Genomic DNA, 18,752 nt, shown 5'->3' on the forward strand with positions numbered 1-18,752 from the left:
CACCCTGTGAAGGTGTCGGTGATGCGGTGAGTGGGGAGCACAAGCCACCCGAACTGACCTCCCGCGCCCTCCGCCTCCCAGCGGCCGGCTCGTCTCACCTGGTGCCCGCTGCCAGACAGGCTGGCGGCCGGACGCCGGCTCCTTAGTGGCTTGGGCCGGGCCGTGAGGCTGGGGGTGAGGCGGCAGGCCGGGTAGGCCGCATTTTCCCCCAGAGGCCTGGACGCCGGCGGGGCTGTTACCATGGAGACCGCGGCGGCCACCCCAGCCCCGGAGGCAGCCGGCCGCCCAGCACACTGAGGAGCGCAGTCTGCAGCCTCCGAGCCCGCGCCCTCCGCGCCCGACCTACGAGCTCAGCGCCCTGGCCATTGGAAACGCCAAGAATGAACTGGAAAATGAGGGAAGAAAAAGGGACCGGGAGTTTGCCAGGCCGCAGACACCAGGCCCGGGGCCCTGCAGGGGCGACGCGCTGCGCTTCCTCCGGGGAGGGGCCGCCCGGCTACACCAAGACCGGGGCTCCGGGAGGAGGCTGGGCGCCATCAGCTCTGCGGACCAGCGCGCCGGGCCTCGCTTCCGCTTTCCGGCTCCGCCCCCGCTGGCCTTCCCACCAGCCGGGGTCCGCCCTGCGGTGGGAGGCTGAGCCTCGCTGCGAGCACTTGGGGGTCTTAACGGAGTCACCTCAGAAACGGCTCCCCCAGCATTCATGGACATTGGGGAGGCCTGTCCCGTAGTCTAATAGTGGCCGGTTACTCTCTGCAGCCGTCAGCTTTGTGTCCTTACTTCATAGCGGTTCTCGCTTTGGGTCGCAAAGTCTTTCTGGTGGATGGAAGGTGCTGTGGGCTTAGACTGCCCTGGGCTGCGGAGCTGGCGAGCTGCGGCTTAATGATGCTTAGTGATTCCTCCCCGCAGCTCAGGCCTTAGGCTCTCTGGTGGCCAAGTAAGCCTAGGGGAAGAGGATGCCTAGGGCTTGGTTGGGACAGCTGGGGGGTACTTTTCTCAAGTCGGAGAAGGCGGCTGCACAACGGTTTTTAGAATGATTGGGGCTGGCAAATAGAGGACAGGAGAAAGGGCAGTTGCCCCGAAAGTGAATATTTTATTCGTGGGAATATTTTCCTTGCCTGCACGTGCAACTGTACCACATGCATTGGGTCGCCTAGAACTGATGTTAATATTAGCTGCCAAGTGGGTGCTGGGAACCAGCACTGAACCATTTCTCCAGTCCCCCCAAAGTATTTAAATGTATGCCAACAAGGTTTCTAAGTTGCTTTCCTTTTCCCTGTACATTTTTTTTTTTTTTTGCACCTGCCATTAATGATTTGTCCCCAAGGGCCACTCTGCCTTAAAACAGTCCTCTTGCCCCGGCACAGGATTTTGATGAGGTAAAGCTACTAACAGGTTAACTGCTATCACTTGAGACTGTCTAAAAGGCAGTCTTAAACCTATAGGCATTCTTATAATCCATTAAAATCCTGTCAAGTGAAAGTTACCCCCTTTTTACGGATAAATCAACTAAAAAATAACACGCACAAGGCTAATTTTTAAAAATTATTTCACTCAGACACTGGCCACTGCTTTTGTCCCTTAACAGCTTTTCCCTTCCATACTGCTGAACTTTACAGTTTCACTGTGATTTATGGCAAATGACCAACTAATGGATAAATGAAAAATGAAAAAAAATGTTTCAAGACCTAAATTAACACTAATAAACATTTTGCTTCACTGCTTAGAACAAAAAAGGTTTTCTGGACAGTGGGTGAAACTGTCAGGTAAAAAGAAGGAAGAGTGGCACAGGAGCAAACTGCTTTTCAGGAGCTTTTAGAAACTTTTCAGGACTTCCTTGGGCTGCTGCAATACAAGGCAGAGCTTTGAGCCCGGCATTACATTCAAACCCCTGCTTCCCAGTAATAAACTGTGATTTTAGGAAATTGATTCAATATAATAAATGTGTTTCTTCACCTGTATAAGATACCTTGCTGGAAGTGATGCAATTCCCTCATAAAGTACCTGGTTCAGGACAGCTACTAAAAAAAAAAAAAAAAAAAAAAAAAAAAAAAAAAAAAAAGTTCCCTTGCCCTTTCCAACTGAGAACCAAAGGTGCTTTAGGACAAGCACCTCAACTTAGAGTTGGGTTACATAGACCATCCACATCTAAAGTTTATATACCATCTTCATTCTTAACTCCATGCATGTTCATGAATATCTACACTGCCAAAATAAAAACTTTTGTTCTAAGTACATGTAAATGATTTTAAGCAGCAATAGGGATAACAAATGCAAGCTTAATTTTTCATCTTCAAACCTAGTTTTGCCTCAATTTGGGTGAGATGTTCCCCAGATATATGTGACCTTTTAAAAGAAAGCCAGAGGGGAATCAGTACTCTACAAACAGGTTCCAGGTACCAAGAATTCACATGTGCTATTCATTTCAGATGAAACATCAGGAAAGGACAAATCAGACTTTGTTTATTAAAAAAATACTTTACAGGAAAAAAAAAAACTATGCATTCCATTGTCCTATTTTACAAAGAAATAGCTTAACAATTTAACACACTTAGACAGCTACAAAAAAGCACTGTGTTAAAAGGATTATTCACACAAATTTAGATTTAAGACTATTCATTAAAAACCTTTTTAAAACACTTGTTAATGTCAATAAACAAACTAAGGCCACACAAACTCAAATAGTCCGCCAGGCAAATTATACATTTCATCTATATGCAAAGACCTCTTAGATAAATTAAAGCCACAGGAAAAAAAAAAGTCTTAGCTGCCAATCAAAATGAAGTTTAGTCACAGAAAACACTATTACATGAAAATTTACAATGTGTGATAGAAGTAGTACGTAAGTCTTTAGAATTGAAAAGTGCTATACTTTAAGAGACAGTGTGGTCTCAACTACATGCACAAGTGGATCCTAAAAAATGTATGAAGAAAATGGAAGGCCATAATATTTATGGAGAGATACTTGCTTTTAAAGCAACAGATTTCCAGGATGAGGGTAAGTCCTTTATGTGCTTAAGAAAAACATGGGTGTTGTGCATTTCCTCTACTTGCATGACCAGTAATTATGGCTACAGACTGTTTTGAAAACACAAAACTTAGCACAATGTGAACCGCTGTCAAGTGCTATTGAAAGGATGAAACAGATGTACTAGAAAGACACAAATTCAATTATCCTAATTATCCTCAATAAATGCAAATAAAAGTTTAAAAAGCAAATACAGATGAAAATATAATGGGCTAATATTAATGATCAAGAATATATTCATTAAGAATATATTTTCATGGATTTTGGAGTCTTGTTCCTGTATTAACTTTCCTTCTAGAGAATATTTATTATAGGGAAAGCAATAAGCAAAGTTTCTCCAGTCGGTTGAGATCTTTATGCCTATTAAGACTGATGACACATCTTTTCCTCAAGTTTAGCAAATAATTGTATTTAATTAATTGTATTTAATTAATTGTATTTAAGAGCTTGTAATATTAGTCAACTTGATAGTTCAACCGACTCTGAAGGGAAAGGGCACTTTCCAAAAATCTTTAAGTAAAAATAATGCACCAGTTAAACTTTTAAGGACTGAATAAGTGAAGTACAATTAAGTTTAGGAATTCATTTTTAAAGGGTTCAAACTTTGGAAGAGGGAACCAATACTGAAGTTATTATTATTGCTTTATGAATTTGGGATACCTATCAGAATCATAATCCTACTCTTACTCTATCTGAATAATTATAGAATGACCTCTGGGGCAGGGGAAGACGTTTGTCCTTTTTAATGGTTACCATAAAACCATTCTATTTGCTATTAGGAATATTCACTTATTATGTCTTTTCCATTGGTGTATTTTTTAAATATCCCTCTGATCCACAAAGTACTAAAACTTATAGCCACATTCTGCAAGTAATCTCAAGAGTTGGCACAACAGGTAATATACCAAAAAGGAAGATCAGCTTAAATTTCAGTTACAACTTCACTGCCATCACTACTTTACAAATCAGAGGATGCCAGATTGCTCCATGCCTCACTCCACCAAACCAAATAATTTAATGATTTAGAAAAGTTGCAATCATTTGTATCACTGAACTAGGATACAGTTTTGAAAGCAGTAAGAAACTCAAAACTTCTGCTTTTATATTCATCAGTCTTTAAAGCATGCTATCAAAATCTAATACTCACATAGGACATTCAGAGTTTCCAGATACATTACTAGCTAAATGTTTCTTTCCATTCTATTGTAATCTAATATACAATGAATCATTAGTACATGATTTTAAACATTTTTATATTCTTTTAATATGTTTATACTGGAGGTGAGGGTAGAATGTTTTGGAAAAAGAAAATGGGATTTGCTTTTGATTGTAGGTCTTTGCAGATCCGCTGGTTCCTGAGTGATTATACACAGTGCTGGCTGTCAGGAGACAGTCTCCTTGTCTATTAGTAATGACCAGCTTAGATGACAGATGGCATCTGCTGGATGGCAAGTGGGAGATGGGGGAAATCGGTCTTGGAAGACAAGAAAAACAGAAATAAAATTTTTTTGTTTTAACAATTTTTCTCTTCGTGATTATTTTTAAAGCAATGTTGCCTAAGAAGAATTCTTCTTTGCACAGCCTGGTAAAGCTCTATGAAATTCTTCTGGACAGAAAAATAAAAATACAAAATAACCCAAACTCATACATTTTGTAATAAACCCCTTCCCCACAAAAATAACAACAAAAATACCCTCAAAAATCCCTTAAAAACTAGTCTTGACAAACTAGAATTTACCCTAGAATTTATACACAGGATTTTAAACACCCCTGTAATAATCACATTACCTTTCATACCATTCTAATGACCTTATTTACAAAGATAACTAAAACCAACATCACTTCCAATTCATAAATGGTTTACATTGAAATTTTTCCCTATTTGTCTTCATCCTTTGTAACAGAGAATACATACATATACATATATATAAGGAATAATACAGATTCTAACTAATCACTGTAGTATTTGCTGATGGTTACTTTTCTATCGATTTACACAGTGACCTCTATACTTTGCTAATATGCATTTAACTACACAACAATATTGCACAAAGTAATATTTATATAAGATTTAACCTATTTCAGAATATTTTAGAGAAAATTCATATTTGATATTTCAAAAGATGCAGCTGTTTTCATGATGGCAGACATAATAAAGCAGCATCTTTTTTTTGCCTATGTTAATGCAAATATTTCAAATCTCACCATCCAGAAAAAAAAAATCAAATTGCACTGTAACCAGGTAGATACAAGAATCTGGTCTTAGGTGTGGGGAGTACTCTTCCTTTAATAAACAAAACGCCTACTGTATTATTAACTAAAAGAAAGTATATGTGTATTACATTAACATTTAAAAATAGAAAGACCACACTACCTATATGAAGTGTGCCTGTTTGAAAAAAAGGGGGAAAAAAAAATATTCAGGCACTAAGCTTTAGCCTACCTGAAACTCTAGGATGAAAGTCTAGTGTCCTATTTATTAGAAAATGGCAACACAGAGTAACAGGTAAATAAACACAGCTATTTATCAGATGAAATTGTAAAGTGTTTCAAAAGTAGATACTCAAGAAGACATTGATGCCAATCACAAGAATAGTTTCTCCTAAGTTTGATGCTTAAATTACGGCAGCCCTCATCAGGCAGACTGATCTCATTCTAACTCTGATACCTGTTACAAGTTTAGGAAGCAAAAGTATCCACAGGAATATAAGGATACTAGGAAGCAGACCAATAAACTATCAGGTCACCATTATCTCTTTTGCTCAAAATATCTCCATATTCTAGAAAAGCTTAACGAACCATGGATAATGAATTACCAAGGACTATTCATCTTTAAATTGTTTTTAATTAAAATACCACTGGGCTTTAAATAACAGACATAAAGACAGTTTGGATCAGAAAGTGCTGTGCTTTCTCTTTTGCTAAGAAACCAAAGAACTACTAAATTTTCTTTAGAAACTACTTGTTCTTTTTGGTTGGAACTAATAACTTACTTGCCCATGTACCAGATGGAGAAGCTCTTTCCTGCAACCAATGCCATTCCTACTGTGGAAAATTACTGTGTGCCATGAAGACACAAGTATTAAACCATAAATCTGATTTCTACCATATAAAGCAAATATGGCGAGACAAGGCAAGATAAGGAAGTGAATGATTTACCAAATAAGAATCTATTATTCCAGAGAATTCTTGTTTTGATTTTAAGAAGAGATTGAATTGTTACCTCACACCTTAAAACAGAAAGTAGCAGCAGACCCACTATTACATACTGTACTAACGGGATAAGATACAACTCTTAGCTTTGCATAATCTGTGTAAAAAAGATATGCTTGACATTTGTGGAATGTCATTTCTCTTTATAGAATTATAGGCAAGATTTCTCCAATAAAACTTAACTTAAGCCAGTTATAAAACTATAACTTCACATCAAAATTTAAAAAAGTTAAAAAATGTGTTTGAATATGTACATATCACAGAGGAGTGCTTGGATGTTCCTGCGGATTGTGTTGCTGGTCAGAGTCCAGTCTACTTTCCACCTTGAACACTGGGATAGGTTGAGTCTTCTGATCTTGCTGTAGATGAAGTTCTGATGGAGGTGGGAAAGACGATGATGCAGTTGTTAAAAGTTGCATCTCTGTGCACGTTTCCTCAGATTCAGTTTTTATTCTCACACACTGGGAGTCAACTTCTAATTCTCGCTTTCCAGTTAAACCACAGTCCATGGTGGAATTGCTTTCTGTGTTTTGAGTAGCTTCTACAACAGGGTGGTACTGTTTGAGCCTTATATGCCAGGCTAAGCTGCATACTGCTGACACTGTTTTGAACTGATGAATGACATTTCTAGGGATGAAGTAGATATCATTGTCGCATAGTTGAATCCTAGCATAGCGAATGCCTTCCCGCCTCATTTGGTTTAGTTTCGCTTCATCCACCCACTGTACACACTAAGAAAAAAGGCAAAAAGTTAACTTAAGACTTTTAAAATATGTAAAGATTTACTCAACAAAATATAATTCACACAGGAAAATAGTATGGTAAACAGTATTAGAACAACAATGAAAGTTAATACTCATAGAACTTGATCTTGTTGTGAAACCTTTTCCTCGTATTTTACCCTTTTCTAGTAGCAAAAGTAAGATGGCCTGTGGAATCACTTAAATCAGAACTCAAAAGTGCAGCCAAACTTCATTGTTCTTTGCCACACATAAGAGCAACATTTTGTCTTCCCCTTGAGTATCTTCCAATGTTTTGCAGTTGAGGCCACAGGACAGTGAAGTTACTAAGTGAGATTGCTCTTGGCCAGAATGAATGACCTGGACCCTTTTTGACCATCTTAGGCCCACCAGCTATCCCAAAGATACTGCTTAGGAACCTCTGTTTAAATATTAATTTCTACCACCACCCTCTACCACACAGAGAATTTGTGAACCCCATTATGAAATAAAATGCATATGAAAATGGGTCCAAATACTTATCCAATGTCTCACTCAAAGTGTAGTAAGAAAGCAAAAATTATTACCTGGGAAACTGGAGGTTCATGAAGGTCTAACTGAAGTCTCTGTACAACATCAGTAAAATCCTCAGCATGAAAACAAATCACATCTTTGGTTATGCGAGGTTGGTCACTCCTAATATTAACAAAATAAGTTTTAGGGATCAACATCCACAATGGAAAATGATAATTTTTAGTATTCCACTTTCTAGAAATGCTACTATTAGCAAACAAATACATAAATAAAATGCATATCTTATAAAAAAACTGTATACTTGCTTCTTTAATCAGTTTTCAAAAAATAAAAGCAAAAACTTTTTAAAAATAAAAATCAGATTACTTGTTGCAAAATTAAAACAATAATGGCTAAAAAGTTTTATTGTAAGCCATGCAAGTACACACCCATAATCCCAGCACTTGGGCAGCTGAGGCAAGAGGATCTTAAGTTTGAGGCCAGCCTGGGCTACTATATAACAAGTTTGATCAAGGTCATCCTGGGCTATATAGTGAGACCTTGTATCAGAGGATTAAAAATAAAAGTTTTATTCTAAACGGGACACATTTGCTGTTCTCTCCTCAGTTTGCATCTCTATGCCCTGAGCTTTGTTATAGCAAAACCAGGCTCCAACTAAATGTAAAATAGTATAGCCACTGCAGAAAACAGTATGGCAGTTCCTCAAAATAATAGAACCAGAATCACCATATGATCCAGCAACTCTACTTCTGGGTATACGTAAAAGTACCGAAAGCCAAGGACATAAAGAGATACCTGCATACCTAAGTTCACAGTCAAATAGTAGAAGCAACCCAAATATCCATTAATGGGCTAACAAAACGTGTGTGCGTGTGCGTGTGTGTGTGTGCACTTGTGTGCATACACATGCACACATGTGTATAACAGACTATACTTAGCCTTAAAAAGGTCTGATACTTGCTACAACGTGGATGAACCCTGAGGGACATTATAAGAAAAATGAGCAAGTTACCAAAAGAAAAAGACCAGAACTGGCAAGATGATTCAGCAAGTAAAGGTACTTGCTGCCAAGCCTAACAACCTAAATTCTATCCTCAGGACCCATATGGTAGAAAGAGAAAACCAACCCACAAGATAGCCTCTGACCTCCACATTCATGCCCATGGCACACACCCACCCCGTTCACACACACAAAATAAATGTAATTTAAAAACTAATTCCCTCATCACTGCAATTAATTTTTAATACATTTATTTATTCATTTCTTCCTGTGTGTGTATACCAGGTGCCATGGCTTGCCTGTGGAGGTCAGAGGGTAACGTGGGAGTTTGTTCTCTCCTTCAACATGCAGGTCCTGGGGATCAAATTCAGACAGATGATCAGGCAAGCAAGCACCCTTAATCCACTGAGCCATCTTGCTGGCCCACAATGATTACTTTTTTTAAAAGAAAGAAAAAAAGATATGCTTCCATGTAAGAAATATCAGAAGTAATTAAATTCAGAAACAGAAAGCGGAGTGATGGTTACCACAACCTAGGGATGAGGAGAGAAAAGAGGAAAGGGAGCTACTGGACATCAAGTTTCAGTTTTGTAGACTAAAACAGTTCTAGAGATGTTTCATAACTATGTGATTATGCTTACATTATTAAAATGTTCAGAAGGTAAACTATGTTATGTGTATTTTACCACAATTTTTTAATTGGTCCCTGACCTTTTAAGCAGAATTTACATTTTTTTAGACAATATTAGCCAACCTTGCAGTTGGGTTCCTTTAACTTACCATTCACCGAACTGTACAGCTTTCAAAACCCCAACAGCAGCCGTACTCTGCCAGTCAAACCCCTGCCCTACATGATCAGCATGAGCTCTTGTCCTGTCTTCAAAGAGGACTTCACGGGGTTCACTGGTCCGAGGTAGGTACTGGAGATTTTTTATTTCATTCATTGATCTTTAGTTGATTTAGTTGTGAAACAAATGAAAAGCAATAGGAAATAAACAACAAAATTAACAGCATTAAAATAATAGGGCCTGCTACAAAACTAGGCTTCAACAAGGGATGAGATAGGTACAATGATTTTGATCATTATAATTTAACACTAACATAATGACTACTATGATTTCCTTCCTTTCCCTGTAGATTACATTAAATAGAAGCTATACTTTTGTTGGGCTCAGACAATATAATACAAGGTTTAAAGCTGTATGCTTCTGTACCCTCAGCTCAGTCACCTTCATTTACAACTCTCAAAATTTTCTACTAGGGCTTAGATTCAAGGTGGCAAACAGCATACATTGTATCTTCTTCTACATTAAATGAAACTAATATGGGCAGTAGAAAGGAAGATGAGGGAATGGATGGGAATATGCATGAAACAGAATTGGGCATGAGTGGAAAGCTCCTGATATTAAAGAAATGGCAGTTGTTCATTATATTCTGCTTTTTGTGCATTCAAAAATTTCTAAATTTAACAATCTAAAGGTATACGTCAAAGAAAAGGTATACAGTAAAGGAAATGAATTAGTGAACAGTACCAACAAACTTTTGCATGATCATATGGTCTTAGACTAATAAACTGAACAGAGAAAGTTAAAGGTCTAGAATATACATAAGAAGAATAACAGCCAAAAAAGTCAACAGATGTTGAAGAAAGTGGAGTCTAAGAAAGACGGGCATAATAACCGTAAGAGACAAAAATAAGTGAAACTGAGAAAGCGGGGATTAAGGTGAAATTCTTCAAGTAAGCCATTCACTCAGCACCCCTGCATAAAGAATGTTAATCAGACATTTAACTCCATGTCTACCACTCAGCATGCACTCCATTTCCCTCATAGGTACTGATTTTCATTAGGTATCTAATCCTACCCTGTGTGTGATCTCATTTACAAACTCCAGAAATGGATGTGGATGAATCCTGTGAAATTACAATAAGCTCATTTCAACACTCAAAATACTGAAAACTAATTCAAAATGAGACATAAATCAATGCCTGCTATAACATGAACTGTTTGACACTATCAAAAGAAACCTGCTCAGGACATTTCCTAGCTTGTAAGAAAAAGAGCCTCTTCTATTAAATATAACCAGATTCAAGTACGATGCTTAGAACTGCTAGAACCAAGCAAACTTAAAGGAAGCCAATATGAGTACAAAGCCTAGGCAAGGAGAAAGGAAATGGTCTGGCTCTTTGCCTACAGACAACCTTTCCCAACCTCCTGGACATACAGGGTAACATTTTGTTTCATTAATCATTTTGGGTCAAAATTTTTGTTATTCATAGGCAAAATCATCCTCATAAAATTTCAGCCAAAAATATTTGCATGTTCTTCTCTAAACTATCTAAATACAACAAAATTCTCTGATATCTGGGCATGCCATTTAACATGCACATTTAACAGTTCACTTCCATGCCTGTTCACTCAACTGTCAAGTTTGAGTGAAATATAAATGGACCCTCCAATAAATGTAAAGCCCCATTCAAATGATGAATGGGTCACCTAAGAATTACCAAATATCTGAAGATAGCAGACGGACAAAGACCAAAAATTCAAGGATTAGAAGAACAAAGTTAAGTAAATGTTTCCAAAGTAAAAGCAAGAAATTAGTAAGATAACCAAAGCAGACCTATACTTCAATTAATAGGGGAAAGGGATGGGGAAAGGAAAGTGAGGAGGGGAGAGAGAGAGGGGTAATGGAAGAGGGAGGGAGAGGGAGAAGGAGAATATTAAAGCAATTAAGCATGAAAAGCTCAGAAAGGAAAAGAGACAAGAACCTTTAACAGGACTACCCAATAACAATTGTTTAAAAAAAAAAAAAAAGTAAGAATGAAAATTCCAAACCAATGTATATTATGAAATTTCAAAATGCCAGTGATAGAAGACGCTATAAGCTTTCACACAAGAAAAAGAAAAAGAAAAAGTAATCTGAACACCAGCATTCATCTCTCTCTTGCTACAAAAGAAAAAAGTTCCAGTTAATATGAGATGGCAAAAGATACATCAAGGAACACTGAAAATCCTCATGGAAAATGTTCCTCTGTAATCCAACTAAATTACCAATCACATTTAATGACATAAAAAGAAATTTCCAGAAATACAATGATTTAGAATATCATCCCTTTCTTAGAACATTACTTGAGAATATACTCAAGCAAGTGAAGGAAATAAATCTAGAAAGACAATACCCACTGGTGGATGCAGTCAAGCATCGAACAGGAAATCCTAGATTTATAACTGTTTAATAAGCCTTCCACACTAGGTAGGGGAGCACAGAGTTCCAAAGGTTTCCATGTACAAAATTGATGTTTATGTAAAAGCTGAAAATGTTGATCCTGCAGCACGAAATAGAAGAGTGATCACTAAACATAACAGAAAGAGGGATAAAAGAGGCTGGAGTATTGGGCACTACACAAAATCAGGTAAGAATAAACTCTACAGTTAGGTACAAGTAAGTTCAATTAGATAAAACATTTCTATAAAAATGTGCTCTATAGCACAGTAGAGTGATTTACAAAATTTACTAACAGGAAAAGTTTGAGGAGATGGAAATACTAATCCAATTTGAGCATGATACAGTATAACTAGTGTCAAATTATCACATTGGACCTCATAATGTGTGGTTATTATATGTCCATTAAAAATTGAAAGAAAAATAAAGTTAAATAATGTGTTAGAGAAAACAGTATTAAAAAATTCAGGAACTGCAGGCCTTTAATCCCAGCACTTGTGAGGCAAAGGCAGGCAAGTATCTGTGAGATTGAGGCCAGCCTGGTCTACATAATGAGCTCCAGGCCAGCTGGGGCTACAGGTAGACCCTGTCTTAAAAACCAAACAAACAAAGAAAAATCAGGAACAATTTGAAGATAGGGGTGCCTGGAATAATGGTGCTTACTGTGCAAGCATGAAGACCTGAGTTCAGATCTCAGCACCCACATAAAAATCCTGTCTTGGCTGTACTTCTGCATGTAACCCCAGCACTGTGGGGAAAGAAAGGAGGATCACTGGGGCTTGCTGGCCACTAGCCTAGTACCTGGTACACTGATGTCCTGACACAAAGGAGTAAGACAGAGAGTAATAGATCATGTCCTCTTTTCATCAACACTTACATACAGGTACACATACTCACACACAAATGTGTACATATGCCACATACTACACCATAAACATACACACACACACACACACACACACACACACACACACACACACACACAAATTTAAGAACAGTAACAGAATTTGGGTTACAATAATGAAGTCACACAGAGAAGAGAAGGTCATTGTGTTCCCAAAAGAAAATAATGATTCTTCAGCAACAGAGAAACCAAAAATTATTCACAATACAGGCAAGAAAAGGGTGTACCCTGCCTCAAAAAGAATAATCATAAACTGTAGGGAAAACAGAACAATTTTTTAAATGATCAAAATATAAAACTAAAATGTGGCATGATTCTGAATACCAAGGTAAAAGAAAAGGAGTCTGTATTCTCCTGAGCAGCGACATCAGAACCTAGAATACAAATTATTAGTCTATCACTTGAATGTGAAGTAAATATAACCTCCATATTGCAAATGCCATTTGCTGTCTTTCCAATTTTAGAATGCACATATTGATAAAGCATTAAAGACCTAATGATAGTTTAAAGCAGAATATAAATTAACTTCCACAAGTACAGCTAAGTACAGCTGGCAAGTTGGAAGGAATAGGCAAAAACAGAGGTCATTTCACTATTCAGAAAGTAAGGGAGAGGAAGAAACATCCACTGATCATAGCATGTTTGCCTTCTTTTTAGTCTTCTCCTTTTAAACATTTGGGTTTGTTGTTTTTGTTGTTGGAGGTTTTTTTTTGGGGGGGGGGTCTTTTTGAAACAGAGTCTCCCTGTAGCCCCAGTTGACCTGGAACTAGCCTCAAACTCACAGATATCCACCTGCCTCTGCCTCCTGAATGCTAGGATTAAATGTGTGCCACCATACCCAGCAATGTTCATTTTTTTAAGAAATACAGAACAAAAATGCATATAGCATTAAAGAATTTAGTAGAATTTCAAGATCACATCACCATAAAATATTAAATTGCTGTGGTCTAGGTAATGTATAGAAGCTTTAACTGCTGGGTTTTATACACTACCACCTTGCACCACACAGTGTTTGTTTGTATATGTGTGAAACAGGGTCTCATGTATCCCAGAGTGGCATCAAACTCACTTTATAGACGAAGATGTCCTTCTGATTCTCTTGCCTCTACCACACCTGGATGAGAGAACTACAAACGCATCCCATTTATGCCATCCTGGGGACAGAATCCAGGGTTTCCTGAGTGCTAGGCAAGCAGTCTACCAATTGAGCTACATTGCTAGCAACCATATAAAAATTTTACAAAATGTTTTCCATGGATCATCTTAAGTATCTAAAGTTAACCTATGCTTAGGTATCATCCTCAGATGAATTTTAAGTTAAATTAAGAATAATCCATGGAAACTCACTTTTGAGCTCCTTAAAAAAAAAAGTGAAAAGGGGTCTCACTATGTAGCCGTGGCTGGCCTGGAACCACAGAGGTCCACCTGCCTCTGCCTCCCAAGTGCTGGTCTTAAAGGCATGTGTTACCAACACTGGGCTTGAACTCTTTATTTTGAATTGCTACTTCCACAGCCCTAGTAGAGGTAAATCATTTTCAGTCTCATTAAATAAAAATTTTCAAAATGCTACAATAAATCTACGTTTATGTATATGAAAGGGAAATATCTTAGCACAATAAGAATTACCACAGCACTGTACAAAAGCATATTATTACATGCTTCATTTGGCAAATCATGGTCATGAAGACAGAGAAAACTAAAACAGTCCCTAGCCTCAAGTAACTCAACTTTATTAAGGAACAAAATATGCAAACAGATCATCAAAAAGCATAACGTTGTATGAACAGTGATAGGACCAATTAATTATCCAACAGAACAAAGAAGAGCTTCATGAAGATGGCATTCAGGTAAGTTTTGAAGCTTTACTAAAAATTTGCTAAGCAAAGACAAAAGTTGGGGAGAGGGCTGTACAATTCAAAAGTAAAGAGTAATGAAAGATGATGGTTTGGCAACTGAAAAGCAGATATAAAGGTACTTTGAGGCTATATTATCAGAGATGTTTACAGACCACACTAAGGAAAATCTGATCTTTTATTCTACAGGCAGTTAGGATCTAGTTTTTTGTTTTGTTTTGTTTTGTTTGGGGGGGGTCTTTTTGCAACAGGGTCTCCCTGTAGCCCCAGCTGGCCTGGAACTCGCTATGTAGACCAGGCTGGCTTCGACCTCACAGAGATCCGCCTGCCTCTGCCTCCCAAGTGCTGGGATTAAAGGCATGTGCCACCATATTTGGCTGTTTTTGTTTTTTAATATTTTATTTATTTATATTTTATGTGTATGAGTGTTTTGCCAGTATGGAAGTACACCTTGTGCATGCAGTGCCTGCAGAGGCCAGAAGAGGGCATCAGATCTCTTAGAACTGGAGTTACAGAAGTTAATTAGTGGCCACCTGTGTGCTAGGAACCAAACCTAGGTCCTCTGCACCTCTGCAAGACCAACAAGTGCTCTTAACAGCTGAGCTCTCTCTCCAGCCCCAGGATCCAGGTTTTTAGAAACAAAATAAAAATTAATTTTTGGGACACTGATGACTATATAATAGGTTATCTGAACTAGGGGACTGACAATTACAAGATTTACCTAAAGAAACACTTCATAAATCCAGAGGAATCGTTTTCAAACCATACTCAGATACCAATAATTTTTATAAGCTTAAAAATTAGTAACTTTGTTTTTTTTTTTTTTTTTGAGAAAAATAAATGTTTACCGTCGTCTTTTGAAGGGTGACTTTGGCATATCTGCTGTAGGGATCATCTGTTCTCCTGGCCTTACCCACATTATAGGCCCATCATCACTCTGGGACCTACACTGTAGTCGGAGGCTGGAAAGTGTACCCCAGGGCAAAGTCATCTAGAAAGTGAATGAGTTAGTCACATTAAAAATATTTTTTGACTAGTTACAGATTTATCCCCATCCAAATAAAAGTCCTAAAAAACTATTTTGTGTATATATATATAAAGAACTATATTGTATTATATAGTAACCTAAATAAAAATAACTGAACTACTTTGTACCAATAGTTTTCTAAACATTTCTATTCAAAATATTACATAAAATTTAATTTTGATAAGCAAGATTTACTTAGTACTCTAATAGGTAAGGTGATCACGGACACTTAGGTAATGATCAGAACATTAATAATCTAAATGAACACTCACTTTCAGAAATGGTGATTCTTCCAACATATCAAGGAACTCTGGGAAATAATCACCAACTTCTTCATCTACTGCTCCAACAAGACTTATCTGCCGCATTGGACCTGCTCGGTAGGTGCCACAGCAGTATGTCCTATTGACCTAAGATGAAATGAGAAAAAGGAAAAGAGACTGCAGTGCACTATAGAGAATGAGAATACTATTTCCAATATTGCTATATCTTCTATATACTAAGAATTCAATGGTCAATTCTTTGGACAAAGTTAATCACTGCAGTCACCCCCCCAACACACTACAAATACACTGGTGTGGTATGTGCCACAAACAGAAATTTCAATGTTTAAATTAGCCTACAGTTCAAACATCTCAAAGGAAGATATCAAGATTGTTTAACTGAATACACTTTATTTTCAACAGAAAAAGCCGAATAAACAGTAGAATTGACAGGTCAAAGAGAAAATATGACCACAGCCAAATTAATCTTTCATGTCCATTGTGTATTTCTTTTCTTTTAAATTTTATTATATTTACGTGTATGCATGTATTGCCTGCATGCAGGTAAGTGCACCTGTGTTGTGCAATGCCCACAGAGGTCAAAAGAGGCTGTCAGATCCCCTGGGACTGGAGTTAACGGACAGCTGTTAGCTGCCACGTGGGTGCTGGAATTCAAACCCGGATCTTCTGCAAGAACAACCAGTGTTCTTAACCTCTGAGCCATCTCTCCAGCCCCACTGTGTATTTCTTAGCTTAATCTGCATCATATGAAGCTGATTACTATATCAAACTCAATCTCTCATTTCTTCCCCTAAGGGCCTTCACTTTCTCAGCACTTGAGAGGCTGAAGTGAGAGGCCAAGAGCTTCATGTTGACCAAGGCTACAGGGTGAGCCTGAGGCTGGTCCGGGCTACACAGTGAGACTCTGTCTTATAAAGTAAGAATGAGGACTGGAGTGATGGCTCGGTGGTTTAGAGCACTTTCTGCTCTTGCAGAGGACCTAAGTTCAGTTCCCAGCACCCTTTTCCAGTAGCTCACAAGTGCCTGTAACTCAAGCCCCAGAGTATCCAATGCCCTCTTCTGCCTCTGTGAGCACCTGCACTTACCTATTTACTAATACACACACACACACACGCACGCACGCATGCACGCACGCACGCACGCACAATTTTTTAAAAGCCCAAGGACCAAGAAGACAAGAGCTTTCACTTCAGGCAGGCTAGTTATTTTCTCTGCTCAATTTTTATCAAGTATATTTGTATGTCCAGTACCTTCTCTCTTAAATATGTACAATTTGTAATGTCTTTTCTGTCAAACCAAATATTAACTAACTTTCAAAAAAAAAAATCAGTCATTTCTTTTTTTTCTCAGAAGTTTTCCTCCCCATTAACTTTCTCTTTTATGAAGTCTAATAGCTACCTACAAGCACATAGATATTTTCTCTATACAGGCCGAGACCCTCTTGGGACCAGAGTAGTTCATATTTTGAATTTTTTAAGATTTTTGAACACTTGCCAAAAGTTCACAACCCCCTCTTTTTAAGACTTGCTATATATAAGTCCCAGCAGGCCTAGAACTTGCTATATAGAGCAGGATGGCCTTGAACTCACAGAGCTCTACCGGCCTCTGTCTCCTGGGATTAAAGGCCTAAACCACCATTAAAGGTTGGCCATTCTTTGGGGTTTCTTGGTTTTTTTCTGGTTTTTTTGAGACAGGGTCTCCCTGTAGTCCCAGCTGGCCTGAAATTTGCTATATAGACAAGGCTGGCCTGGAGTTCACAGAGATCTTCCTGCCTCTGCCTCCTGAGTGCTGACATTAAAGATCTGGGTCACCATGCCTTTTTTTTTTTTTTTTTTTTGCTACTGTCATCAGTCATTCTTAATACAAAAATCTGAAATGCTCCAAAAATTCTTTTCTTTAAATTGGTGTTGAATTTGGGATACTCAACCAGTAAGACTTATCTAATGAATTCAGGGCATACTAAATACATCTGCAGCCAAGAATAATCAACCTAGCATTCAAACTGAATCTGCAATTAAATCTATATATTATTTCTCCAATCCTTTCATCACATAGGTTCTTATCCTAGAGTGGAGTTTTCTAAAAGGTAGAGGGATAGATCCTGTGCATACAGATAGATTAGATTTAAAATGCTGGATTCTAACAAGGATTTCTACCCCAGATCAGTTAAATAACCAGTTTCTACATCAGTTAAGGCACAGATTAAGTGCAAGAGCCCAACACACTTATACTTTTATAAGGTGGGTCTCTACTGAATATTCAAAAACAATTTTACTTTACTTTTTAAAAAGATTTTTTTATTATTTTTTTTTTTAATTTTATGTGTATGGATATATTGCCTGCATGTATGTGAGTACACCCGTGTCGTGCAATGCCATGGAGGTCAGAAGAGGGCTTCAGATTCCCCTGAAACTGGAGTTAAGGATGGTTCATAGCTGCCATGTGGGTGTTGGGAATTGAGCTCAGGTCCTCTGCAAGAACAGTCAGTGCTCTTAACCACTGATCCAACTTTCCAACCTCTATTTTTATTTTTATGTCTATGAGCATTTTACCTGCATGTATGTAAGTGTACCACATATGCTCCTGGTGCCCTCAGGAGCCAGAAGAGAGCATTGAATCCCCTAGTAGCTATGAGCTACTCTGTGGGTTTTGAGAACAGAACCCAGGTCTTCAAGTGCTCTTAGTTGCTAAGGCACCTCCCCAGGCCCACAAAAACATTTTGATCACTTAATATTTCTTTCACAATTCTTCACTATTAGTTCCTTCAGCAACATTTTAAAAACCATTCCCTATTTTTCCCATAGACAATTTTACACTACCACACATATACACATATGTGGCAGGGAGGAAAAAGGACCTTGTTCTCAAGTAGTAGAGATTTCTTTTTTTGTTTGTTTGTTTTCAATGTACATTTTTTAAAATTTATGTATTATTTTTATTTTATGTGTATGCATGTATTGCCTGCATG

At 38.0% G+C, this 18,752-nt stretch overlaps 2 protein-coding genes across 5 annotated transcripts in view; both read right to left on the minus strand.

The window, feature by feature from the left end:
* Phtf1 (putative homeodomain transcription factor 1) overlaps positions 1 to 567 on the minus strand; it is a 66,803-nt gene extending 66,236 nt beyond the window's left edge. For all 4 annotated transcript variants that reach the window (XR_003849694.1, XM_029563988.1, XM_008833977.2 and 1 more), the window contains exon 1: positions 99 to 567. The gene's annotated coding sequence lies outside the window, so the exon portion shown is untranslated. The remainder of the gene's footprint in view (positions 1 to 98) is intronic.
* Positions 568 to 3,296: 2,729 nt separating this feature from the next.
* Positions 3,297 to 18,752, minus strand: part of Rsbn1 (round spermatid basic protein 1) — a 64,182-nt gene continuing 48,726 nt past the window's right edge. Inside the window, exons 3-7 of the mRNA XM_008833979.3 lie at positions 15,773 to 15,910; positions 15,322 to 15,464; positions 9,272 to 9,439; positions 7,545 to 7,653; positions 3,297 to 6,969 (exon numbers count right to left, since the gene is read on the minus strand). Of these exons, the coding sequence (XP_008832201.1) occupies positions 6,496 to 6,969; positions 7,545 to 7,653; positions 9,272 to 9,439; positions 15,322 to 15,464; positions 15,773 to 15,910 (1,032 nt within the window). The 3' untranslated portion in view covers positions 3,297 to 6,495. The remainder of the gene's footprint in view (positions 6,970 to 7,544; positions 7,654 to 9,271; positions 9,440 to 15,321; positions 15,465 to 15,772; positions 15,911 to 18,752) is intronic.

The sequence above is a fragment of the Nannospalax galili genome, unplaced genomic scaffold, assembly GCF_000622305.1.
Source record: "Nannospalax galili isolate Female #2095 unplaced genomic scaffold, S.galili_v1.0 scaffold475, whole genome shotgun sequence".
Classification (NCBI taxonomy): Eukaryota; Metazoa; Chordata; class Mammalia; order Rodentia; family Spalacidae; genus Nannospalax; species Nannospalax galili.